This window comes from Schistocerca americana, chromosome 4, assembly GCF_021461395.2.
Source record: "Schistocerca americana isolate TAMUIC-IGC-003095 chromosome 4, iqSchAmer2.1, whole genome shotgun sequence".
NCBI lineage: Eukaryota > Metazoa > Arthropoda > Insecta > Orthoptera > Acrididae > Schistocerca > Schistocerca americana.
This window is the reverse complement of record NC_060122.1, coordinates 776621335-776648549: the sequence shown is the minus strand read 5'-3', so window position 1 is coordinate 776648549 and position 27215 is coordinate 776621335. Positions and strand designations below refer to the sequence as shown.

Genomic DNA, 27215 nt, shown 5'->3' with positions numbered 1-27215 from the left:
CTGAAATGTAACGTCCACTGTTCAAAGTGCCGTCAATGCGAACAAGAGGTGAGCGAGACGTGTAACCAATGGCACCCCATACCATCACGCCGGATGATACGCCAGTATGGCAATGACGAATACACGCTTCCAATGTGCGTTCACCACGATGCCGCCAAACACCAATGCGACCATCATGATGCTGTAAACAGAACCTGGATTCATCCGAAAAAATGGCGTTTTGCCATTCGTGCACCCAGGTTCGTCGTTGAGTACACCATCGCAGACGCTCCTGTCTGTGATGCAGCGTCAAGGGTAACCGCAGCCATGGTCTCCGAGCTGATAGTCCATGCAAACGTCGTCGAACTGTTCGTGCAGATGGTTGTTGTCTTGCAAACGTCCCCATCTGTTGACTCAGTGATCGAGACGTGGCTGCACGATCCGTTACAGCCATGCGGTGAAGATGCCTATCATCTCGAGTGCTAGTAATACGAGGCCGTAGGGATCCAGCTTGGCGTTCCGTATTACCCTCCTGAACCCACCGATTCCATATTCTGCTAACAGTCATTGGATCACGACCAACGCGAGCAGCGGTGTCGCGATACGATAAGCCGCAATCACGATAGGGTACAATCCGACCTTTATCAAAGTCGGAAACGTGATGGTACGCATTTATCCTCCTCACACGAGGCATCACAACAACGCTTCACCCGGCAACGCCGGTAACTGCTGTTTGTGTATGAGAAATCGGTTGGAAACTTTCCTCATGTCAGCACGTTGTAGGTGTCGCCGCCGTCGGCAACCGTGTGTGAGTGCTCTGAAAAGCTAATCATTTGCATATCACAGCATCTTCTTCCTGTCGGTTAAATTTCACGTCTGTAGCACGTCATCGTGACGGTGTAGCAATTTTAATGGGCAGTGGTGTAGTAAGAAGCAGAATGGAATGCAAGCTACTGCACTGTCTATAATGACCCCGATGTCGACGGAACGTTAAACTCGGGTCTTACCCGCACCTGTGGAATTCCCCGAAGCGGCTACGCGCCTATCGGTCGGGAAACAGGCGTGTGTCGGCGCCACCGGCGACCAGTCACAGCTTGTAGCTTCGCGGAGTGTCAGTGTAGGGACGGCGTTCGTCGCAAGCGCTCCTCGCTTCCTGTTGATTCTCTGCCAAGAGTGCGCGGATGCAGCTCAGCGAGGAAACTTTGCCTGTGAGATTTCCTCGGCAATGCGCGCCCAGTAACGGCGAAAGAATTTTCTTGTAAGTGCTACGGTACTTTCATCGGAGTTAGAACATTTTTGTAGGTGCAACTTCTGCGACAACAATTTGACGGCGCTGCAATCGTCTAGTGGCGCGTTACTGGCTATAGAAGAGATATAATTGTATAGATTTTAACACTAGTTCCAACAACTATTCGCTTTTTCTGTGTTGCTGGAAAGTGACGGAAGCGATGGTCCAGACAAGAGGGCCACCCTTTTCGAGAGTCGAAACGCGACCGATATCTACGCTCTCATCCCTGAGTTCCGTCACAGGCACAGGGGACCGTAATATCCTGCTGACGGTGGACACGTCTTCGTTGTCTTCCTCTTCGTCTGGAGGATACGGTGGCTGTGTCAACGCCGGCGTGGAATCGGACCGCGACAGTGAAACTGGGACCGCGGGCATCGGCCAGTTGGCGGAGACACTTCTGAGGCAGCCGGTTTCCTCCGCCGTCAGCGTCAGCAAGTCAGATGTGCACTTTGGGCACACCCTTAACTACAATGGTCCTGTTACCATCAACCTCAGCCTACCGCAGCAGTCTGAGCATCACACGACAACGTCCCAGTCTGAGTCACAACCTGAGCCTCAACCTCTGAATGGACACCCGTCTCAAGAAATGCCTCAGATCGGACAACGGCGTCGCCAAGAACTGCTGTCTCACATTCAGCCCAAGACTCAACCATCTCTACAACAGCAGCTGGTGTCTCAGCCTCAAACTCAGAATCAGATTCAACATCCTCCTCAACAGCAGCCACTGGCGCAGACTCACGTTCTGCCTCATAGTCAACAAAACCGGCGGGAACGCATTCTCAGCACGAAACAACCAGAGGGAATGCTACAGCGGAATATGCAGATGACGTACGGACAAGGTAACTAGTAGCTGCAACAGTTGTTACGTACAATTACTTACTAAATCACTTGTATGTGGTCGACTCGAAAACATAGAATGCTCACATTACTGGGAGACCATTTGCTGTGGCGTATTAGTTCACGACTGTTTTGTGACGTTGAACTGTATCCTTACTATGTTACACGTTTCATCAAAACAGCTCAGCAATGGCAGTAGGTGAACACAGAACGCTGCCAGAAAATATACTGTGCGATATCTGACGCTAAAGAAACGAGACCAATATCGTAAATTTGGGTACTATCCAAACACGTTTACTTGTATCGCAGTGGTACGAATTTGAATCAGCTTTAAGTCTGCATTTGCTACCTCCAACGCACAAAACATTTCCATATGTCGTTGTCCTTGAGACTATGGAGCAGATCCATAGGTCTTACACTCAGATGGATCCCAGGAACATATCCGCAGGAAGTTGCTCTTTCAATGCCACTGAGTTGATCGGCTTTCACGACCGCGTTAGGATATAGTTCAAAGCCTGAAACTAGTCACTCACTAATACGCCACCACAACTATTTTCCTGACTATGCGATGTTTCTGTTTTCCCTTCCGGGTGCTACGCCCGTCCATGCACCCTCTAATTTTCTTTTATTTTTTTGACTTCTTATTTATTTATTTTTTTCTACCCCCTACAGCTGCCTCTAGCGCTATGGAGATTATTCCTTGATGCCTTAACATGTTTGGTGCAAAAATGACTATTAATACAGCGCTGAAAAAAATACATATTAGTGAAGTAGTTTGGTTTCAGATCACAATTACCATCATCCGAACATTACTGCTGTCTTTTCTTTCTATATCGATTACAACTTAATTTGCGTGTCGGCTAAAGAGACGAGGTCTTACGTAACTGCGTAATGATCAAAAAGTCTGTATAAATTTCAAAACTGAATAAATCACGGATTAATGTAGATAGGGAGGTACAAATTGGCACACATGCTTGGAATGACATGGAGTTTTATTAGAACCAAAAAAATACAAACGTTCAAAAAATGTCCGACAGATGGCGCTTCATCTGATCAGAACAGCAATAATTAGCATAACAGAGTAAGACAAAGTAAAGATGATGTTCTTTACAGGAAATGCACAATATGTCCACCATCATTCCTCAACAATAGCTGTAGTCGAGGAATAATGTTGTGAACAGCATTGTAAAGTGTTTCCGGAGTTATGGTGAGGCATTGGCGTCGGATGTTGTCTTTCAGCATCCCTAGAGATGTCGGTCGATCACGATACACTTGCGACTTCAGGTAACCCCAAAGCCAATAATCGCACGGACTGAGGTCTGGGGACCTGGGAGGCCTAGCATGACGAAAGTGGCGGATGAGCAAACGATCATCACCAAACGACGCGCGCAAGAGATCTCTCACGCGTCTAGCAATACTTTTTTTTTTTTGGTTCTAATAAAACCCTATGTCATTCCAAGCACGTGTGTCAATTTTTACCCCTCCATCTACATTATTCCGTGGTTTATTAAGTTTTCAAATTTATACTGACTTTTTGATCATCCGGTATATATATTTCGTTATTCATTGTGTTCTGTCGGTACGTCGCATGTCCTTGCAACGTCGTCCTGTGATGTTATAGTTACGAGTATTGCATGAATACAAATCATCTGGCCTATTCACCATACCATATCAAGTTCGAACACTAAACAATGTATATGCCTCTTACGTACTGCAAACCTCGTTTACATATGGTGTTATTGTTAAGGCACATTAGATAATACGTACATATATGGTTAGTATAAATGTCACTGTCACTTCTAGATGCCATTACGTCTTAGGTTGTTTCAGTTCGCATGTTTTTTCTAGTTTTCCATGCTGACTGATATCGTTTGCGAGACGACCTCTAATAGTAAGGATCTCTACACATGTACAATGTATTTTGTGTCAGTCCTGTGTACCCCTATGCTGCTTCTGTATTTTTGTATCCACAACATCTGCGTTATCACTCTTGCTTTTCTGAAATGTATGTCGACTTGAGAATGTACACCTGAGGTAGTTACCCGGTTCCGGTTGTAATGATAAACATTACGTCTACAGACTTTTCTCGACTTAGCAGGTGCTGTTGAAAAGTATAATAAGGCTTCTGTCGTGTTTTATATTAAGGATGGGAGCCTCAAAGCCTTAAAACATTTTACTAGCCCGAAATAAGCAGTAAATTAATTTAAAATTTACAACGATTGTAGCCAACGTCGTATTTTATTCACCGCTACTAGTGAACTCTAATCTTGTTTAGCTGTAATCCACTACTGCTGTCGATAATTTTCAAATAACTTTCTTCCAATGGATTTTGCACGATCTTTAATAACAAAGGCAAAACAAAAAAATTACAAAATTTGTGGTTTTGAATAGTCCTTCACAATTACAATTAAAATAAATTTTAATGTCCCAGAGATCAGCAGTATTCCAGTACTGGAAAGTGCATTTGTATCGTTGATGTTCAACGGATGCTGTGACGAATACACTTCTACATCTTGTTCATGTTGAGGACTTCAGAGAAGAATCATTATCTTCGGTGAAAAGTGTATGGGAGACAACCGTCTATAGACTTCCTTAAATAACAGTCCCGTAAGCCATTCCATATTACTTATGTAAACCATAAACGAATCAGGAGTTTTGGCGGTGATTTGGGCCAACCTTTGCGACGTCCCAGGCGGTTTCGAATTCTGTGTTCTAAGCTACATAACGATAGCAAAGAACGATGTACAGTCATACTCAAAAGTATCCGAACGACCTGAACTGCATTTCGCCTGACTCGCATGCAACCGGCATAACGCGGGTGTCTAGCAGGTCCTCTAACCGCTCCTTGGTACAGTCGTTTGACTATTGAAAATGGTTCCAACAAGTCACCACTAGAAAACACTGCTCTGTATCGCAGTAACTCAAGATGTAAAGTAATACCACGATGTTACAAATATCAGGGAATACCTTATCACAGATAAGACTGTCCTTAAGGCTTGTAAGCTCACATTTATTACAATAAATGACATACCTGAAATGTTACCACTCTCATCATTACATCAGATAGGAAATCTGGCCGCAATGGTCTGGTGGAACGAATTATCACAGGTGCCCTGCGTGGGTTCAGGAATTTACTTCTAAGAGGCAGAAACAGATTTATTTTACCTCTGGTAACCTCAAGAGAAAGATGTTATAATCCATAATCCGCATTAAACATCACGTTCCTTCATTACCAACTGGCCAGAGGCGGTTTAAATACCTTCAGCTCATAGTGCAATGGTGAAAAACTTACAATGCTGCACAACAGGTTACGCCTCTTTCCGCTGCTGACAAGCAAATTTTGGGTTTCTAGAAATGCATAACTATATTTCTGAAGTGGCACATTTGCATACCTCTTGAGTATGACACAGCATACCAATTAAACACAGACCCAATCAAAATCTAAGTGAGTAGTATTTTACTAATTCGTGTCGCTAGAGGCATGCTTTTGTACAGATACTCAGTTTTATTAAAACAGACTTTCGTCGTAAGGTTATCGTGGGTAGTTTTATTTCATTTCTTATAATACAGTGCACAATTTTCGTAAGGTTTCCTTTAGTGTTGTTGAAACAATAGTTAACATGAGTGCGAAATTAATCATCAACGACATATGCGAATTCTCTGATGTTATCTATAACAGTCTGACGATGCACATACAGTTTATTGATTCCATGCATGTAGAAAACCTGTTCTGAGTTAAAGCTGTCAAACAATTTTGAAGAAGAATAAAATGCCACTACCGCACGACAGCTAATATAGAAAATACTTTTCTGACATATTTGGGCACGATGCGCTCTCCCCATACATAATACAAAAGCTTCGAGATGCATCTGCTGACTGGCTGTCTGTTAAACCTGAAAAGAACAAAATGTCACAGAAGTTAGCCCTTTTTTCCACGTGAGACTATTTTGGGTTGAGAAGTGAAGGGAATTATGTTCAAAGTTCCGTTAGATTGGTAACTTCAGCAGACAGCAGATTTGAGTTTAAAAAAAAAATTAGCGGTAAATGTATTCGAACTCGTGACATCTTATCGACGGTGCACGACACTTACCATTACACTACTAGCTGACACATAGCTACAACAGCTCCAGAGCTGAACAACAATTCCTCCAGAACTTCTGCATACCACAGCGCAGTGAGATAATGCAAATGGCCGGGTCTAGACTTCTGAGAGAAGGAGTTACAGCTTTTCTTTTGCGCTGCACGACGTTTTTTACAAACAGATAGCGCAATAGAATAGCTCAAGTGGAAAGGAACACTTCATATTTAAATTTCTGCATCCTACACTGTTGGCAATTCTGTGTAGGTGGCAGTTACGTGATTTTATTTCGGTGATTACAAAATAGAGTCGAATGTATGCACTGGTTAGCCGAGGCAGCTAGTTCATGGTGATTCGATCAACCAAGTAAATGAATTTACTGAACATGCTGCAATTTACTACAGGGAACCTGTGTCTCAGAATTCTCATCCAGTGTGGCGCAACGATGTTATGATGGAAAAATGAGTCACAGACTAGAGGCTTTGGTGGTCTGTTGGACTGATGATAGGTTCTTATACCTATGGTGTGGGTTCGATTCCCACTACTGTCAATGATTTGAGATAGGGAGAGAAAGATTCCATTCTCATCTGGCTACACCAAGTGAAGAAGATATAATGGCAGTGTGGTCTTAAATTCACATTAAAGATGATATTCTTTCTCTGCCAAGTAGACGTCAGGTTGAACCACAATAAAGTCTGGAGTGGTGACATGTAGAAACTCTATCACCAGTAACCTTTCTCACACTAGTTATTTATTTCTAGTGACGAAACAAACGCTATGTAGGGTCACAGGACACTTATTCCATCTTTTATCTGAGCTTCTGTATGTCGAACTGTATGTTTCTGAACTGAGAATGCAACTCAGACCACCCTTAACGCAGAATTTGATCCCTTCGTGACAATACAGCTCGGCTACAGTTTGTTGTTTGTTCAAAACTGCAGATTCCTCAACATCTCCACATATTACGCGTGAATGGGTTCGAATCCTGGCCCGCCACTAAAGATTTCATTATGTATTATGAAGCTCTAGCATGATAACACCTGTCTGCTGTTGAATAATAATTTTGATATTTAATGTTTTTTTCATTCGTTGTCAACACTAACGATATCTGACGTTTTTGACTCCCAGTGGGACACAGAACTATTTGCGAGATTACTGTAAGTTCAAGATGTTATTCCGAGCTGCTGGTGGAGAAAAATTCGGTAGCTGACGTCTCTTTGTGTGTAGTCAACAACGATATGTGTGGGGCTCTATTCCCAGTGAGCAATGAACTCTTCGTCATATTATTTCTAGTTCAAACATGCTCACATGTCGCTGCTGATGTAACAAACCCATATTTAACGTTCGTTTTCTCTAGAATATAACAGCGATAGGTGCCGGGTTGGAGTCCTGGGAAGGAAAAAAATTAATGTTTCGTCTCGTCATTTCAGTTAAAACATCTAGCTACTGCCGAGAAAATCTGATATGTCACAGTTGGTTGTGCTTCGATATCAATCCGATTAGGTTCTGGGTTCGAATCCCTGTCCAACACAAAGCTTTGCCTCACGGCCTTTCAAGTAAGTTACTTGTGAAGAAGCAATATTTAACATCTCTGGGTAGGAATTCGCGTCCTTTAAAAACGTTTGCGTTATGTAATTTAAAGTTGATATTTGCTAACTGATACTGTCTAAAATGTGTATGCCTAATCAGGAACGACTGTTAGTTTGCGTCAGTCACGAAATCTTTGCTTAGTTTGCCCGACCTGGGTTTGAATCCAAATGCAGAACGAGACGGTTCGTCGTGTCATTTGCAGGTCATACATATTCTCAACTAGCTGGTCGTGGATAACTTAAATTTTTAATGTCATTTTGTGTTAAATAATAAGTACTGTATGTTACTTTGAAGAGGAAATCATGAATACAACGAACTTAACTACGTGCTTTACCTATCTGACGTAATAATGAGAGTGGTAACATTTCAGGTATGTCAATTATTGTAATAAATGTGAGCTTACAAGCCTTAAGGACAGTCTTATCTGTGATAAGGTGTTCCCTGATATTTGTAGCATCGTGGTATTACTTTACATCTTGAGTTACTGCGATACAGTGCAGTGTTTTCTAGGGGTGACATGTTGGAACCATTTTCAATAGTCAAACGACTGTACCAAGGAGCGATTAGAGGACATGCTAGACACCCGCGTTATGCCGGTTGCATGCGAACCAGGCGAAATGCAGTTCAGGTCGTTCGGGTACTTTTGAGCACGACTGTACATATTTTCTGCTAGAAATGTATAGCTAATCCTTGAATTATTACGCAGAAAATTAATTTCGTAGACTTGATTCTTCGAGGGAGATGTTGCTGACACAATAAACGAGATGCCATGCTTCTGACTTGGTGCTGCCGCAAATATATGATATTATATAGCTCTTCTTTCAAGTAGTGCCCACTCGTTCTGATATCACTGATTCTAGAAACTGACTGAATGTGGACTGTGGCATACAGCAGGTTACTACACTTATCTGATATGGGTAATGGAAGCGGAGGATCGTAAATAAAGTTGTCTCTGTGGTCATCTTACTCATTGCATGGTAAAGGATATAGAGAAAAAAAGTCAACTACATACTTTTCCAGGCTAGTGTTTTCACCTTGGAAATAGACTTGCCGCGGTGGTAACACCAGTTCCCGTCATATCACCGAAGTTAAGGGGTGTCGAGCAGGCTAGAACTTGGATGGGTGACCGCTCGGATCTGCAGAGCGCCGTTGGCGAGAGATGTGCACTCAGCCTTTGTGAGGCCAACTGAGCAGCTACTCGACTGAGAAGTAGCGCTTCCGGTCATAAAAACCGACATCAGCCGGGAGAGCGGTGTGCTGACCACATGCCTCTCCATATCCGCATCCAGTGACGCCTATCCGCTGAGGGTGACACGGCGGTCGGTCGGCTCCGTTGGGCCTTTCGAGGCCTATCCGGATGGACAGAGACAGTATGTAAGAATGAAATGAGGTAATATTACAGTCCTGGGTTACTGTGAGTCGATAAAAGACGTATTTGAAATTTCTTTGTCAGGAGATCTCGTCATCCGTGACAGACCACTGCAAACTGTTTTCGTGATAATGGTACAAGCATTCAGGAATAATGGACAAAGCTAAATGTATCCCTGGCCCCTAAATGACTGAGTCGGGAGATACAAGCAAGAAACAAGACTGAAAATGAGGACAAAAATGCAAGTAGACACACCTTTGCAGTAATTTTATTTAACTGTGCAATTTGCACAAGACTCTACACTCACAAAATTTGCTCAACATGATGTCCTAGAGTCACTGAGAACGCACGACATTGTTACAAAATGCCGATAGAACTAACTTGGGGCGTATGAAGACACACACCTCAAGTATAGCAACACATCAAAAATTATCGTAATATTTCGAATGCGGCTAGTACACACATAAAAATCAATGCGTAAAAGATTATCATTTTAAATCTTGTGCACATTTAGTAAAAATATCCATTTGAAAGGAGACAGTACACTGCTAGCATTCATCTCAGTTCTTTTTAAAACATTCAGTTGGTTTTGTACTTATTTTTTAATGGCTTATAAAGTTCTAATAAAACATAGTGTGTACAAGTACGTGGTTAAAAGAAATACTACAGTTTAAAAGTTCGTTTGACCCGTTATTACTGGTTTTCTCCTCCATATAATTGGTTGAATTATTATTGCAACTGCCGATGATACGTGATAAAATTAGAGTCCATTATGAGAGATGTAGAGTTGCTTGGAGAAAGGGGATTTTTGGGAACAGATATGGAAATTTGTTTTTCTTATTTATGTTTTTCTGTGGGCATTTCATCCTTTATTTTCACTGGCAAGAGCGAATGCTGTCTACTAAAATGCAGCTATCGTCGATCAAAGTATGGTATTCCCTATGTCTGTGCTTTTCATCCAAAGGTATTTCTATTCTACGAAGAAGCTGTTTTAAGTAAACAATAGTTGTTACTAGAGTATCACTACTTACTTTATTTCAGTGCTAGAGCAGTACCATCCAGTCGACCAAGACCAAATTTCAGTTTCTGAAAAAGAGAAAATTCGTTAGCTTGGTAGAAGTGTCCTACACGAGAACATGGATAAAAGCAATCGGTAGAATGTAACACTGTAAACATACAATTTACCAAGTTACATTATAATGGCTGTCAGCACTGTGGGACTCAACATCTTAGGTCATAAGTCCCCTAGTTACATTATAATTATCTCACGGAATCGAACTTGTGTATTTAACAGAAACTGAGATGACTTGGGCCATTTGGAATAAAAGTACTCGCAGATAGAGACGGATGGCTAGCGCATACAGAAGAATTTGTTAAAATTTTGTGTACGTCATATGAAATCTTCCTCAGGAATCGGGCGATAAAGCTGAATGACTGAGTCACTTTTGGGTTGAATTTGGAATACTCTACCAGAAACGCAGATCAAATGTTTCAAACAAAGCATTTTTTTGTCATAAAAAAGGCTTCACATCTTAAAGAAAATGTTCTGTGTGTAGCTTATTGTAACTATAATTTATTTTAAACTAGACATTCCCTGCTCTGCATTATTCGAGTAATGATAAACGTGTTTTTCCTTCGAGTTCCGTTACGGGAGCGTTATATGGTTTTACTTTCATTTGTTTTGAAATATTCTTTGACTAGTAGTAATTGTAACTGATTGAAATCTCTGTATTTCTCATCCTGCGAGCATGTGTGTGTTCCCATTCAGCTAAAAAGAATTTTGCTTTTTGTACTAGAGAAAACGGAAGTAACATTAATTTTGTATACTTGATCAAAAGTGAGATTTTCCAGCGGCCAATCAGCAACAAAGAAGTCGCTGATATTCTGAAACGAAAAAAAGAAGCTTTCAAATCGAAATAGTTCACTATGTTCTCGAGAAACTACACCTTTTGATTTTCCTTGGCCTTATTTCTATATGGCATTAAAGAATCTAGCACACTTACAATCCCTCCACCTAATCCCGAGCTGGTTCAGCTGTGTAAACTCAGTAACCCTCTACGCGTGCTTGACATATCCTTGACCGATTCAGTACAGCATACAAACTACTGGCCATTAAAATTGCAACACCAAGAAGAAATACAGGTGATAAACGGGTATTCATTGGACAGATATATTATACTAGAACTGACAAGTGATTACATTTTCACGCAATTTGGGTGCATAGATCCTGACAAATCAGTACCCAGAACAACCATCTCTGGCCGTAATAACGGCCTTGATACGCCAGCGCATTGAGTCAAACAGAGTTTGGATGGCGTGTACAGGTACAGCTGCCCATGCAGCTTCAACACGATACCACAGTTCATCAAGAGTAGTGACTGGCGTATTGTGACGAGCCAGTTGCTCGGCCACCATTGACCAGACGTTTTCGATTGGTGAGAGATCTGGAGAATGTGCTGGCCAGGGCAGCAGTCGAACATTTCCTGTATTCAGAAAGGCCCGTACAGGACCTGCAACATGCGATCGTCCATTATCCTGCTGAAATGTAGGGTTTCGCAGGGATCGAGTGAAGGGTAGAGCCACGGGTCGTAACACATTTGAAATGTAACGTCCACTGTTCAAAGTGCCGTCAGTGCGAACAAGAGGTGACCGAGACGTGTAACCAATGGCACCCCATACCATCACGCCGGGTGATACGCCAGTATGGCGATGACGAATACGCGCTTCCAATCTGCGTTCACCGCGATGTCGCCAAAGACGGATGCGACCATCATGATGCTGTAAACAGAACCTCGATTCATCCGAAAAAATGACGTTTTGCCATTCGTGCACCCAGGTTCGTCGTCGAGTACACCATCGCAGGCGCTCCGGTCTGTGATGCAGCGTCAAGGGTAACCGCGGCCATGGTCGCCGAGCTGATAGTCCATGCTGCTGTAAACGTCGTCGAACTGTTCGTGCAGATGGTTGTTGTCTTTCAAACGTCCCCATCTGTTGACTCAGGGATCGAGACGTGGCTGCACGATTCGTTAAAGCCATGCGGATAAGACGCCTGTCATGTCGACTGCTAGTTATACGAGGCCGTTGGGATCCAGCACGGCGTTCTGTATTACCCTCCTGAACCCATCGATTCCATATTCTGCTAACAGTCATAGGATCTCGACCAACGCGAGCAGCAATGTCGCAATACGATATGCCGCAATCACGATAGGGTACAATCCGACCTTTATCAAAGTCGGAAACGTGATGGTACGCATTTATCCTCCTTACACGAGGCATCAGAACCACGTTTCACCAGGCAACACCGGTCAACTGCTGTTTGTGTATGAGAAATCGGTTGGAAACTTTCCTCATGTCAGCACGTTGTAGGTGTCGCCACCGGCGCCAACCTAGTGTGAATGCTCTGAAAAGGTAATCATTTGCATATCACAGCATCTTCTTCCTGTCTGTTAAATTTCGCGTCTCTAGCACGTCTTCTTCGTGGTGTAGGAATTTTAATGGCCATTAGTGTATGTTCTACATCTGTGGGAGATATCTGATGCACTGCTGGCTAAATTCTTCAGTGACAGATAGAAAGCGTTTCAGTCGACTGTCGGAGAAGAGAAATTGATACATAAAAGGGGACGCTACCAGCCCCGTGGGAACACTAGAGGATGAGCGTTTGCCGTGTCGTTGCCTACCGTATGAAATCGATCCTTTGCAGTATGGAGGGGCATATGATCAGGACATCGCTCACGGGGCCATTGTCGACCTTCCATTCCCTCTAACGACTACTGCTCATTCAGTTGGCTCCTCACTCGGCCTCAAGAAGCTGTGGGGACTCCTTTCTAGTTCACCTTCCTGCGTAAAGTCCCTGGAATTTGAGGGAACTCAACCCACTTCCTAATATGGCAGGCCGACACGCCAGTCGCTCAGACACGGACGCAGGCACTTTTTAGCGAATCCTTCGGAAATTTTGATTCTATATAGCTCATTATTTATTAGTCATAACTTTCACATCGCCAAAATGAGTGTACAGCGGTATGTCGACAGAAGAATCTCCAAGTTGCAAATTAGGTCGTGCGTTAAGTTCATTCAGTTGCACGGCAGTGTCGCCATGATTTATCCCTAGCTTTGTCTATTGACGACTGACTGGTGTAACTTCCTTTTGGTTATCAGTTAGAAAGCGTTTTAACGAAAGATTTAGTTCTGAAAAGAGTGGGACTGCTGGAAACTTAGTGTTAATCTAAAAGTGAATACTGTTCTGTTTCTTTGCAGTATCTGTGTGTTACTCAAGAGCAGAATTTCAATACACGTTTGAAGCGAGACTATTCTCGGTATTTGTTCATCCACTTAATGTCCGTTTGTACTGTGACAAAATACCAACCAACTGAGAGGCTGGACCACTAACGTACGCATCAAATATTTTTAAACCAGCACGTACACTCTACGCCGAAAAAACGGCGCACCAAGAAGAAATGGGATATAAATTGGTAGATCTGATGTAGATGAACAGACATACGACTACAATTTCGGAATAATTGGATGATTTATTCAAGAGAAAGAGCTTCACATTTTGAGCAACTCAATAACGCATTGGCCGACCTCCGGTCCTTATTCAAGCAGTTTCAAAGGGAGAATTAGGCAACGATTGACTACAACAGGTGAAAGGAATACAGATGAAGACGATTCGGTAGCTTCGAGTGATGAAATGGTACGGATGTTACAGTAGATATTCGATTTATTTAATGAAAGAAGAAAATATGAAAATGCAGGAAATCAAGCATATTAGTAACCAACTTTATAGGAAAGATGTTTAGACTGCGCGCTACTGGATTTACGTTGTTAGTAGTGTTAATGTCATGATTTCCCGTTAGGCGCCAATACTGGTACGGCGATATAGGGCTGGAACACTAGAATCAGCTGCAGTCAACATGGGTCTGGACAAAGTGAGCGAGGCTTTGCTAGTAAAGCTGTCTTACCGTAAAAACGCGATAGCTATGCTGGTCCTGGTGAATAGCGACGCATTAAAGCGATACGGAGCAGTTATCTTTCCTCATAGGGTTAAAGAGCACGACTCGGAAGTACAAATTTGGTAAATGCTCCTGGGAGAGGCCGACGACCAATTGCGCCACAGATTTTTGAATAAGATAATCCTGCCACGAGTGAGAATGCCGGACGCCATGTGCAACCTTCAAGCAGTGCGCGAGCTGTGTCAGGACAGCTGAACATTTCATTCTCCACCGCTGTTTCGGGCAGCAGTAATGTAATCTCTGGTGCGACTCCAGGCCGTCGCGAATGCAGATGAGTGCCATATTGAGCAACGTTTGTAACCTGGAACATAAACGTGGTACGCAGTTAACAAATGTTATCCTCTCGCGTGGAAATGAAAACGTGTTTCTTTCAGTGCTTTATTCATTATTTCTCTTCAGCGTGTTCTTAAAAATGCTTCTGCAACGTTTCATTGCTTTACGATCACTCGTTTTTCGTGACTGCCTTCTCAAATAGCAAACGTTTAGTTATAGCCACCTTATACAGGGTGATTAAAACTAAAGTTCAGCTTTCAAACCGCTGTAGAAGCACCACTGGTCAAAATGACGTCAAATTGCAACGGAATATTATCGGAGAAGGGGGAAACGTGTAGCAGAAGAATAAAAATAGAGTGAAAATTGATCAATAGATGGCGCTGTATCTGCCAGAATACGTAAATGTAAACACCTGTCATGCGCACGACACATTGAAGTTGGCATAAAGATGCCGGGTACACGGCTTTTCCTCCTTTCGCGTCTGCGACGTTCGCCATGACTGTCTCAATGCAGGATCGGGCTCTGCTTGTAAAGCTATATTACAAGAAAGATGACTGTGTACACGTCGCTCTGCAGAAGTTCTGGACAGTGAAGGGTTTGAAAAAAGGCGTTGGTCCGGTGACTGCAATGGATGTGGAGAAAATGATTCGGATATCCGAAAACACGGGTTCTTTTGGTGTGCGACCTGGTAGAGGGATTGATTCGACGCAGTGGAAGCAGTGGCCACAGAAGTGCAGGAGGAGACGAGTGGTGATGTGCAAACGTGTAGCGCACGGAGAATTGCCCGAACATTGGACATACCCCTGAGCACGGCTCGTAAAATCCTACGAAACATCCTTCTTTGCTATCCATTCAAAATTACCCATGTGTACTGTTCACCTGCCAGCAAGAGAGATCTTTGCTTTAGAATTTCTTGCTCGCATGGAAGTCTACAATGATTGGCCGTGGAAGATTTTGTGGGCAGACGAAGCCCACTTACATCTGACAGAATATGTCAATACACGGAATTGTCGAATATGGGCAACGGAAAATCCACACGCAAATCGACCATTACCACTTCATCCTGAAAGATGTGCGGTGCGGGTTTACCGCATCATTTATCATAGGGCCATATTTTTTCCAAGAGACAGGTGTTTCCGGTCCTGTTACCTGTACCGATACTGGTAAGCGCTATGAGTGTCTTTTGCGCAACCACGTCATTCTAGCTCTCCAAAAGGGTGGATGTGTGGATGGGATCATTTTTATGCAAGATGGCACACCTCTGCACATTGCAAATCCAGTTAAGCAGCTGCTCAAGCGCCATTTCGGAAATGCTAGAATTATCAGCCGCCATTTCCCTACAGCCGATCACCTGATCTTAATCGATGTGACTTCTGGCTGTGGGGCTATTGAAAGATGTTGTGTTCAGTGTTCCGCTTGCAAACTTAACTGCATTGAGGGTACGCATTGCGCAACACATTGTGAACATGACCTCAGAAACATTTCGATCAGTTGTGGAACATGTTGTTCCTCGATTTCAACTTGTTGCAGAAAACGGTGGACAGCATATTGAACATGTTTTGCGTCAGTCATACGGAAATTAATAATCTGATTTGATTTTGATTGATGCTTTTTATGCGGTTTTTGGCCTCAGGACAATTAAAAACCGATATTTCCCATCTGATGTGATATGACCTAGCCGTTGTGGATGGGCTTACGTAACTAACAGTATCCAACCTGTACAAATACGCACACTGAGTAGTACAGGTTGTTTAACGTCAAACGTACAACTTATGCATTGCTGTATGATTCATTTGTCATTTGTAGTTGACCACTATTCAATTATGATGCTCCGTTCCGAATCGTGAATTAAATATAATATGGAGAGGTGAACGTCTCGAGCATTGTAAAACGCCCAGATATCTTGGTGTCACTTTGGATCGCACACTGACCTATAAACATCATTGTAATGCCACAAGGAAAAAAGTCTCAACTAGAAACAACATCATCAGGAAACTAACCAGCGGATCCTGGGGTGCAAACCCAAAAGTCCTGAGAACTTCAGCCCTTGCACTCAGTGTGTTAGACGCGGAATACGCCGCTCCAGTGTGGTCTGCATCAACACACGCGGGAAAAGTTGATGTCGCGGTGAATGAAATGGCACGGATTGTTACCGGATGCTTGAGGCCAAGATGTACTTAATCATGGGGATCGCACCGCCCAACATACGACGTGACATCGCTGCCGAAGCCGAAAAAACCAAGGAAGAAAAGGACATGCGCCATCCTTTATATGGACACCAGCCTGCTGAGCGACGTCTTTGTTCGAGGAAGAGTTTCCTGTCACGTACCCGAGCCCTGGAAGGGTCGGCTGCAGAGAATCATTTGAAAAGGTGGGAAATCGACCTGAGAAACCCCCATAAAGATGTAAAAGCAGAACTGCTGCCTGACACAGTCTAGAGAACCCTAAACCGTATGAGGGTAGAAGTGCGAAAGTGCAAGACAAACCTGCAGCATTGGGGTTTCCTAAAAGAGAATGAGAACACTGTCTGTGTGGCTCTGTTCAGGATCCTCAACACCTGCTTATCTGTCCATATTTAGACCAGCCCTGCACACTGAATGACTTATGGGAGGCAAATGACAAGGCCATGTTGGCTGCTGATTTTTGGAAGTCTGAAGTCTAGTTCCGGACACGGAAAGTAAGTAAGTAAGTAATTATGATGCTTACAGCGCCATCTATTGCTACATTTTGTAACTATTTATTTTTCTTCTGCCATACGTTTTCCCCCTTCTCCGACAATATCCCGTTGCAATTTGACGTCATTCTGAGCAGTGGTGTTATTTGTACAGCGGTTTGAAAGTTTAATTATAATCACCCAGTATATCAGATGGCTCTTGGACTTAATATCTGAGGTCATCAGTCGCCTAGGACTTAGAACTACTTAAACCTATCTAACCTAAGGACATCACATACATTCATGCCCGAGGCAGGATTCGAACCTGCGACCGCAGCAGTCGCGCGGTTCCGGACTGAAGCGCCTAGAACTGCTCGGCCACTGCGGCCAGCTGTATATCAGACATTGCTTTAGTGAGAAAGACTGTCTCTCTCCCGTCAGGATTCACATTCCAACCGACAACGAATCCGTTGAAGGTAGAATGATGTGACGAGGTACAACTTTTACACAGAGTCGTGACAGAGTAGCGTTGACCACACTGAACGGTTTCTCGCGAGTCGCAGAGTGGCGGGCGAGCCCCATGTTTTCCTCTCGCATGGCCGGCCTTGCTCACGGGTCACGTACTGCTCGTTCCCAGCTTCTCCGGTGAGCCTGTGGTACGTGTGAGAGAATGGTCGTCCTCGGACGCCGCCGGTTTTCCGCATGCCTCCTATGTAAATGTCCTACAACCTTCAAGGATTGCCAAGTTTACGCCTCATGTACGTGCCGTTCAAAAATCCACCAACTTAGTACAAGAAGAATAAACTAAAGCAACTTTCATCAAGTATTTCCTGTTGTCAAATGTGATCCGGTGTCTGAACGCCGTGTTAAGGTTTCGAAACGGTTTCGAAACTTAGACAGGAATCGTTTTGATTATAGCGACTGAACTGACCTTTTGGTCATTTATTGCTGCCAACAAACGTCTTGTAACGTAATGCAGGTTATATAAAACTTACTGCAATTGTGCGCCCGACTGTCCACGCGGTCTATCTCGCTGCTTCCCGAGCGGGGAGGCGTGCCGGTCCCCGGCACGAATCCGCACGGCGGGTTAGTGTCGAGGTCCGGTGTGCCAGCCAACCTATGGATGGTTTTTAAGGCGGTTTTCCATCTACCTCGGCGAATGCGGGCTGGTTCCCCTTATCCCGCATCGCTTACACTATATCGGCGATTTCTGCGCTAACGCTGTCTCCACGTACGCGTACACCATAATTACTTTACCACGCAAACATTTGGGGTTACAGTCGTCTGATATGGAACGTTCCCGGGGAGGGGTTCACTAGGGGCCGAACCGGACACTAACCCTGGGTTCGGTGTGGGGCGGCGGTGGGGTGGGTGGACTGCTGTGCCCTCTCGTGGGGTTGTGAATCACTGAGAGCTACAGCCGGGACGAAGCCTCTCCATCGTTTCTAGATCCCTGATTTAATACACAATATACACAACAAAACGACTACTCACGTTGGTGTGTAGAATATATGAGTCTGGCGACGTACCATCTGACTTTCGGAAAAGCATCATCCACACAATTCCGAAGACGGCAAGGGCTGACAAGTGCGAGAATTATCGCACAATCAGCTTAACAGCTCATGCATCGAAGCTGCTTACAAGAATAATATACAGAAGAATGGAAAAGAAAATTGAGAATGCCCTGGAAAAGTAAAGGGACGAGAGAGGCAATTCTGACGTTACGGCTAATAATGGAAGCAAGGCTAAAGAAAAATCAGAACACTTTCATAGGATTTGTCGACCTGGAAAAAGCGTTCGACAATATAAAACGGTGCAAGCTGCTCGAGATTCTGAAAAAAGTAGGGGTAAGCTATAGGGAGAGACGGGTCATATACAATATGTACAACAACCAAGAGGGAATAATAAGAGTGGACGATCAAGAACGAAGTGCTCGTATTAAGAAGGGTGTAAGACAAGGCTGTAGCCTTTCGCCCCTACTTGGTTCAAATGGCTCTGAGCACTATGGGACTCAACTTCTGAGGTCATTAGTCCCCTAGAACTTAGAACTAGTTAAACCTGACTAACCTAAGGACATCACACACATCCATGCCCGAGGCAGGATTCGAACCTGCGACCGTAGCGGTCTCGCGGTTCCAGACTGCAGCGCCTAGAACCGCACGGCCACTTCGGCCGGCTCGCCCCTACTCTTCAATCTGTACATCGAGGAAGCAATGCTGGAAATAAATAAAGGTTCAGGACTGGAATTAAAATACAAGGTGAAAGGATATCAGTGATACGATTCGCTGATGACATTGCTATCCCGAGTGAAAGTGAAGAAGAATTAAATGATCTGCTGAACGCAATGAACAGTCTAATGAGTACACAGTATGGCTTGAGAGTAAATCGGAGAAAGACGAAGGTAATGAGAAGTAGTAGAAATGAGAACAGCGAGAAACTTAACATCAGGATTGATGGTCACGAAGTCAATGAAGTTAAGGAATTCTGCTACCTAGGCAGTAAAATAACCAATGACGGACGGAGCAAGGAGGACATCAAAAGCAGACTCGCTATGGCAAAAAAGGCATTTCTGGCCAAGAGAAGTCTACTAATATCAAATACCGGCCTTAATTTGAGGAAGAAATTTCTGAGGATGTACGTCTGGAGTACAGCATTGTATGGTAGTGAAACAAGGACTGTGGGAAAACCGCAACAGAAGAGAATCGAAGCATTTGAGATGTGGTGCTATAGACGAATATTGAAAATTAGGTGGACTGATAAGGTAATGAATGAGGAGGTTCTACGCAGAATCGGAGAGGAAAGGAATATGTGGAAAACACTGATAAGGAGAAGGGACAGGATGATAGGACATCTACTAAGACATGAGGGAATGACTTTCATGGTACTAGAGGGAGCTGTAGAGGGCAAAACCTGTAGAGGAAGACAGAGATTGGAATACGTCAAGCAAATAATTGAGGACGTAGGTTGCAAGTGCTACTCCGAGATGAAGAGGTTAGCACAGGAAAGGAACTCGTGGCGGGCCGCATCAAACCAGTCAGTAGACTAATGACCAAAAAAAAACACACACAATGGCTTATGGCTTCCTGTAATCATAACTCGGTGCTGAATAATTTGGCCATCTTTCGAATCATCTCTCATAAGAACCCTTAAAACTAAATATTATTTAACATTATTTCACTCTTAGTACATGGTCCTTTTTATATAGGAGTCAGTTAACAAGTACCCGATTTTCGTGGTTATTATTTTCATTTGTTTTCTGGAAACATTCCAAATCACTCGAGAACATCCGAGAACATAGTGCCACAACTCGTCCTAAACTAGTGTACCGATTTCAACCAAACTTGGTACACATATACCTTACTGTCAGGCGACAATCGATGTAGAGAAAAGAAACACCTGCCTATAAAAGGGGTGGGGGGTGGAAAAGAAGCGCAGCCTATGACGCTTGAATTCTCAGATTTTATTCATTCATTATTTGAGAATTGTAGCAAACGTTACAAATAATTTCAAAATTTCATTATTTTTTTTCTCGCCTACAACCCATAAAATTATTAAAGGAAAAATGTTATCGCTCAGTTCTTTTCCGATTTTCATGCAGCGAATAGTACTACGTGAGGCGTGACGTTAGAATTTATTACTTATTTACTACTAACTGCATTCGCGACACATTTTACAGACATATGATCAATATACACTATGTAATCAAAAGTATCTGAACACTTGGATGAAAATGACTTACAAGTTGGTGACGCCCTCCATCGGTAGTGCTGGAATTCAGTATGGTGTTGGCCCACCGTTAGCCTTGATGACAGCTTCCACTCTCGCAGGCATACGTTCAATTAGGTGCTGGCAGGTTTCTAGGGGAATGGCAGTCCATTCTTCACGGAGTGCTGCACTGAGGAGAGGTATCGATGTCGGTCGGTGAGGCGTGGCATGAAGTCGGCGTTCCAAACCATCCCAGAGGTGTTCTATAGGACTAAGGTAAGGACCCTGTGCAGGCCAGTCCATTACAGGGGTGTTATTGCCGTGTAACCACTCCGCCACAGGCCGTGCATTATGATCAGTTGCTCGATCCTGTCGGGTCCGCAGCTCGTGGTCTCGCGGTCTCGTTCTCGCTTCCAGAGCACGGGGTCACGGGTTCGATTTCCGGCTGGGTCAGGGATTTTCACCTGCCTTGAGATGACTGGGTGTTTGTGTTGCCCTCATCATTTCATCATCATTGATGAAAGTGGCGAGATTGGACTGAGCGAAGGTTGGTAATTTGTACGGGTGCTGATAAGCACGCAGTTGAGCGCCCCACAAACCAAACATCATCATCATCATCATCATCATCATCATCGATCGTGTTGAAAGGTGCAGTCGCCATCCGCCAATTCCTTTTCAACAGTGCGAAGCAATAAGGTGTTGAAAACATCAGTGTAGGCCGGTGCTGTGATAGTGCCACGGAGAAGAATAAGGGGCGCAAGTGCCCTCCACGAAAAACATAACCACACCATAACACCACAGCCTCCAAATTTTACTGTTAGGACTACACGAGCTGGCAGATGACGTTCAACGGACATGCGACACACCCAAAACCTGCCATGGAATCGCCACATTGTGTACCGTGATTCGTCACTCCACAACATTTTTCCACTGTTCAATCGTCCAATACTTACGCTCCTTACACCAAGCGAGGCGTGGTTTGGCATTTACCGGCGTGATGTGTGGCTTATCAGCAACCGTTCGACCACGAAATGGAAGTTTTCTCACCTCCCGCCTAACTGTCGCAGTACTTGCAGTGGATCCTGATGTGATTTGGAATTCCTGTGTGATGGTTTGGATAGATGCCTACCTATTACACATTACGACCCCCTTTAACTGGCTAAATGGTTCAAATGGCTCTGAGCACTATGGGACTTAACTTCTGAGGTCATCAGTCCCCCATAACTTAAAACTACTTAAACGTAACTAACCTAAGGACATCACACATACCCATGCCCGAGGCAGGATTCGAACCTGCGACCGTAGCGTTCCCGCGGTTCCAGACTGAAGCGCCTAGAACCGCTCGGCCGCTACGGCCGGCACCCTCATTAACAGTTGGCAATCTCTGTCAGTCAACAGACGAGGTCAGCCCGTACGCTTTTGTGCTGTACGTGTCCCTTCACGTTTCCACTTCGCTATCACATCGGAGAGAGTGCGCCTAGGGATGTTTAGGAGAGCGGAAATCTGGAGTACAGACATTTTGTTCTCTCACGATGACTAATGACTACTGAGGTCACTGATATGGTGTACCTGGCAGTAGATGGCAGCACAATGCACCTATATGAAAAACGTATGTTTTGGGGGTGTCCGGGTACATAGTGTACATTTGAATCTAAAATTACATCATTCAACGGTCTTAGTTCAGGAGATATAACGTGATAAACAATGAGATGCGAGAAAAACTGCCGTATCATGCATTACATTTAAATTTGTAAAGTATTTGCTACTAACTCTATTTGCAGATAGTGTTCACATATGTCGCCGAATGTACCTGCTATCTTATTTCATTGAATGACTTGTGGTTCAGGAGCTATAACGTCATTAACAGTGAGATGAGACTGACTCTTCAGCATCGTACGTGTCTTTAAAATTTATCTCTTCGTTGCTACTAATTCCACTAGTCACTCATTTTGGAGACAGTTTTCACATATGCTGTTGTATGTACCAACAAAATTATACTATTGTACGACACATAGTGGAGGAGATATGAAGTCATAAACGTGAAGCGCAAGGCCAATTCTACGTAGCGCAGGCGTCGCCCCCCAAATATAAATAGATACACTACTGGCCATTAATATTGCTACACCACGAAGATGACGTGGCACAGATGCGAAATTTAACCGACAGGAAGAAGATGCTGTGATATGCAAATGATTAGCTTTTCAGAGCATTCACACAAGGTTGGCGCCGGTGGCGACACCTACAACGTGCTGACATGAGGAAAGTTTCCAACCGATTTCTCATACACAAATATCAGTTGACCGGCGTTGCCTGGTGAAACGTTGTTGTCAGGCCTCGTGTAAGGAGGAGAAATGCGTACCATCACGTTTCCGACTTTGATAAGGGTCCGATTGTAGCCTATCGCGATTGCGGTTTATCGTATCGCGACATTGCTGCTCGCATTGGTCGAGATCCAATGACTGTTAGCAGAATATGGAACGGTGGGTTCAGGAGGGTAATACGGAATGCCGTGCTCAATCCCAACGGCCTCGTATCACTAGCAGTCGAGATGATAGGCATCTTCACCGCATGGCTGTAACGGATCGTGCAGCCACGTCTCGATCCCTGAGTCAACAGATTGGGACGTTTGCAAGACAACAACCATCTGCACGAACAGTTCGACGACGTTTGCAGCAGCAACTTGGAGACCATGGCTGCGGTTACCCTTGACGCTGCATCACAGACAGGAGCGAATGCGATGGTGTAGTCAACGACGAACCTGGGTGCACGAATGGCTAAACGTCATTTTTTCGGATGAATCCTGGTTCTGTTTACAGCATCATGATGATCGCATTCGTGTTTGGCGGCATCGTGGTGAACGCACATTGGAACCGTGTATTCGTCATCGCCATACTGGCGTATCACCCGGCGTAAAGGTATGGGGTACCATTGGTTACACGTCTCGGTCACCTCTTGTTCGCATTGACGGCACTTTGAACAGTGGACGTTACATTTCAGATGTGTTACGACCCGTGGCTCTACCTTTCATTCGATCCCTGCAAACCCTACATTTCAGCAGGATAATCCACGACCGCATGTTGCAAGTCCTGTACGGGCCTTTCTGGATACAGAAAATGTTCGACTGCTGTCCTGGCCAGCACATTCTCCAGATCTCTCACCAATTAATTAGTCTCGTCAATGGTGGCCGAGGAACTGGCTCGTCACAATACGCCAGTCGCTACTCTTGATGAACTGTGGTATCGTGTTGAAGCTGCATGGGCAGCTTTACCTGTACATGCCAACCAAGCTCTGTTTGACTCAATGTCGAGGCGTATCAAGGCAGTTATTACGGCCAGAGGTGGTTGTTCTGGGTACTGATTTCTCAGGATCTATGCACCCAAATTGCGTGAAAATAAAATAACATGTCAGTTGTAGTATAATATATTTGTCCAATGAATACCTGTTTATGATCTGCATTTCTTCTTGGTGTAGCAATTTTAATGGCCAGTAGTGTACCGGGTTCCTCTGATGGTTTGAAATAAAGTACTCTGTAAAGAACACCAACAACGTTCCAAAACATGTGAGAACGTTAAAAAAATTGACGTTCGTTGTAGATCATTTTAAAATATAGAACATTCGAGATTTTTTAGAACATTCGAAAGCTATCATTAACACTCAAAAATATTAACATAACCTCGAAAACTTAGATATATATGGATGCGAAAGAGACGAAAGATTTTGCAGTAGCCACCACAGTATGATACCGTCAGTGATGACTGATAAACATAAAGCAGCACTCTCGGTCACGTTGTTGCTTCTGTAGTGCGTCCACTACTTCTCCCCTCAAAAGATGAAATGCCACGAGATTTATCGTGCCCATCCTGGACGTATTCGTTGGTACGTTACCTGGAACGAAAGGGATCAATTGGTTAATGTGTTCAGTATGGAGTGGGATCCACTGTGGCAGCTACAGAGGCCTGACAATGACAGTACATGCTCTGAAGGATCTCACCAGTCTCATGTTGAGACAATAACGCTCATTCTTGCTGAAGAGCTGCTCACAAGTCTTGGAGATTGGCTGGTGGATACTGACGCAACATAACCCATTTCTCTAGTGCATCCCAGACATCCTCTATGGGAATAAAATCGGGAGAGCGAACAGGCCACCCACGCGTGCAACATCTTCCGCTTCCAAGAGAACATCAACCAGCCATGATCTACAACGTCGTGCATTATAGTCCATCAGTACGAAGTCTGGGCCCACAGTACCTCACAACAACCTTCCTGAGGTTCCAAGATCACGTAACGAAACCAGCCGGCCGTGGTGGCCGAGTGGTTCTAGGCGCTTCAGTCTGGAACCGCGAGACCGCTACGATCGCAGGTTCGAATCCTGCCTCGGGCATGGATGTCCTTAGGTTAGTTAGGTTCAAGTAGTTCTAAGTTCTAGGGGACAGATGACCTAAGATGTTAAGTCCCATAGTGCTCAGAGTCATTTTTTGAACGTAACGATACCTGACAGCAATTAATCCTTGACGATTCACCAGTACAATTTCATGAAGAGGTGTTCAAGTGGTCTAATCCCTGTCCACGCCCTTATCGAGCCTCCTCGATATCTATCTATTTCAAGAATGTTTGGATCCTGAAATCATGTTCAACTTTCCCTCTAGATGCGAATCCCTCGAGAATCACTCTTCAGACCACATCGGGACTCATTTGTGAAAAGAACATTGACCCACTGTTCGATCGCCAAGGTGGCATGTTGACGACTCCACTCTAGACGTTCCCTTCTGTGAAGACGTGTCAGAAGTACACATACAGCGGGTCTCCAACAATAAAGGCTACTCTGCCGAGCCTCCTGTACACCGTTTGCCCCGATACAACACGTCCAGGGGATGCTGCGATACCGATGTCAATTGTCATTCCGTACTACGGCCGTATTGTTGCGTACTTACAGCCAAATAACGGTCATCTCTTTCTGATATCACACGTGATCGGCCCTGACCTGGTCTTCGAGGTACTGTTTCAGTCTCTGTAAACTGTCACCACATCGGAGAAACAACATAATGATTGACAGTGCGCCATTGGGCCACATCAGTTCGCGACTGTCCAGCTTCCGTTTTTTTTTATGGCCCCCACCACAGACAGTCTGGCGGGCTCTTCTCTGTGCCATATTGCACCGTATGTGACTGTACACAGCGATTATGGAAAAACCGAAAGGTGCCCTGAGATCATTATTGGCATAATCATCTCTTGGTGCAGTTCCTCTTGTTGTCTCCGTGCTTGCTACTTTTACATAATGTTGTAACGACGCAAATGTTAATATGTTAACAACAAATTTACAGTTAAAAATAAAAATAGAACCCACTGACGATAGCACAGAAGTGCTGAAACATGTATGGATGAAACAAAAGAAAAAAGGTGTCTTGCATAAGGCGGAACTTCTAATCCCATTATTGGCATGTGTTGTGACTTGGCAAGACAGCCAAGCCACTAGGAGATAGCCGATAGGCACGCGTGTAAGCTCACGCAGGCTGGCGTGAGGTCTGGAACAGTTAAAGGATTTGAGTCCAGTAAAAAAAGTACGGAGTTTCTGGTATACTTAACTTTAATCCATAACTGGTGAACATCGGTATGACGGTACATGCATCACATGATAAATAGCAATTGATAATGGCGCCTTGCTAGGTCGTAGCAAATGACGTAGCTGAAGGCTATGCTAACTATCGTCTCGGCAAATGAGAGCGTAATTTGTCAGTGAACCATCGCTAGCAAAGTCGGCTGTACAACTGGGGCGAGTGCTAGTAAGCCTCTCTAGACCTGCCGTGTGGCGGCGCTCAGTCTGCAATCACTGACAGTGGCGACACGCGGGTCCGACGTATACTAAAGGATCGCGGCCGATTTAAAGGCTATCGCCTAGCAAGTGTGGTGTCTGGCGGTGACACCACAGCATGGTTGCCCATTGACTGGAATGACATCTTCCGCGCAGAACACGATCGTATGGACATCTGTTGACAGTTTATGTGATTATATCGTATATAAGACACAGAACGTGGAAATAGCGGTTTATTGCTTTAATTTTGGACACCAGTGTACTTGCGTACATAATATTTCACTCTGTTGCGATAAGCCTGCATAGACCAGTCACTACCAAGCCTCGCTGTAACCTGTACACGGTCTGGTCATTCATAAGCGTAGCCAGTTTGTGGTAATCCTGCACCGAAATTTCACAAACTGATTGTTTCTTTTAGTATTGCTCGCTCAAATGTTGTTCATATCAACTGCATGCAACAAATTGGTCAAGTTCGCGAGTAAGCAACACGCCATGCGGTATTAACTCATTAAAATGTCACTGAATGTTCGGAATTTCACCCTGTGCATTAACTCGAATTCCCTTCCATACTTCACGTCACTATCAAACATTTTAGTACCGAAACATCACAATGTTCGTAACTTTC

The 27215-nt window shown here is 44.2% G+C and overlaps 1 protein-coding gene across 1 annotated transcript in view; it reads left to right on the top strand.

Annotated features, from left to right (window-relative positions):
* The first annotated feature begins 1164 nt into the window (after window positions 1-1164).
* LOC124613918 overlaps window positions 1165-27215 on the top strand; it is a 99559-nt gene continuing 73508 nt past the window's right edge. The window contains exon 1 of the mRNA XM_047142668.1: window positions 1165-2106. Within this exon, the coding sequence (XP_046998624.1) occupies window positions 1428-2106 (679 nt within the window). The 5' untranslated portion in view covers window positions 1165-1427. The remainder of the gene's footprint in view (window positions 2107-27215) is intronic.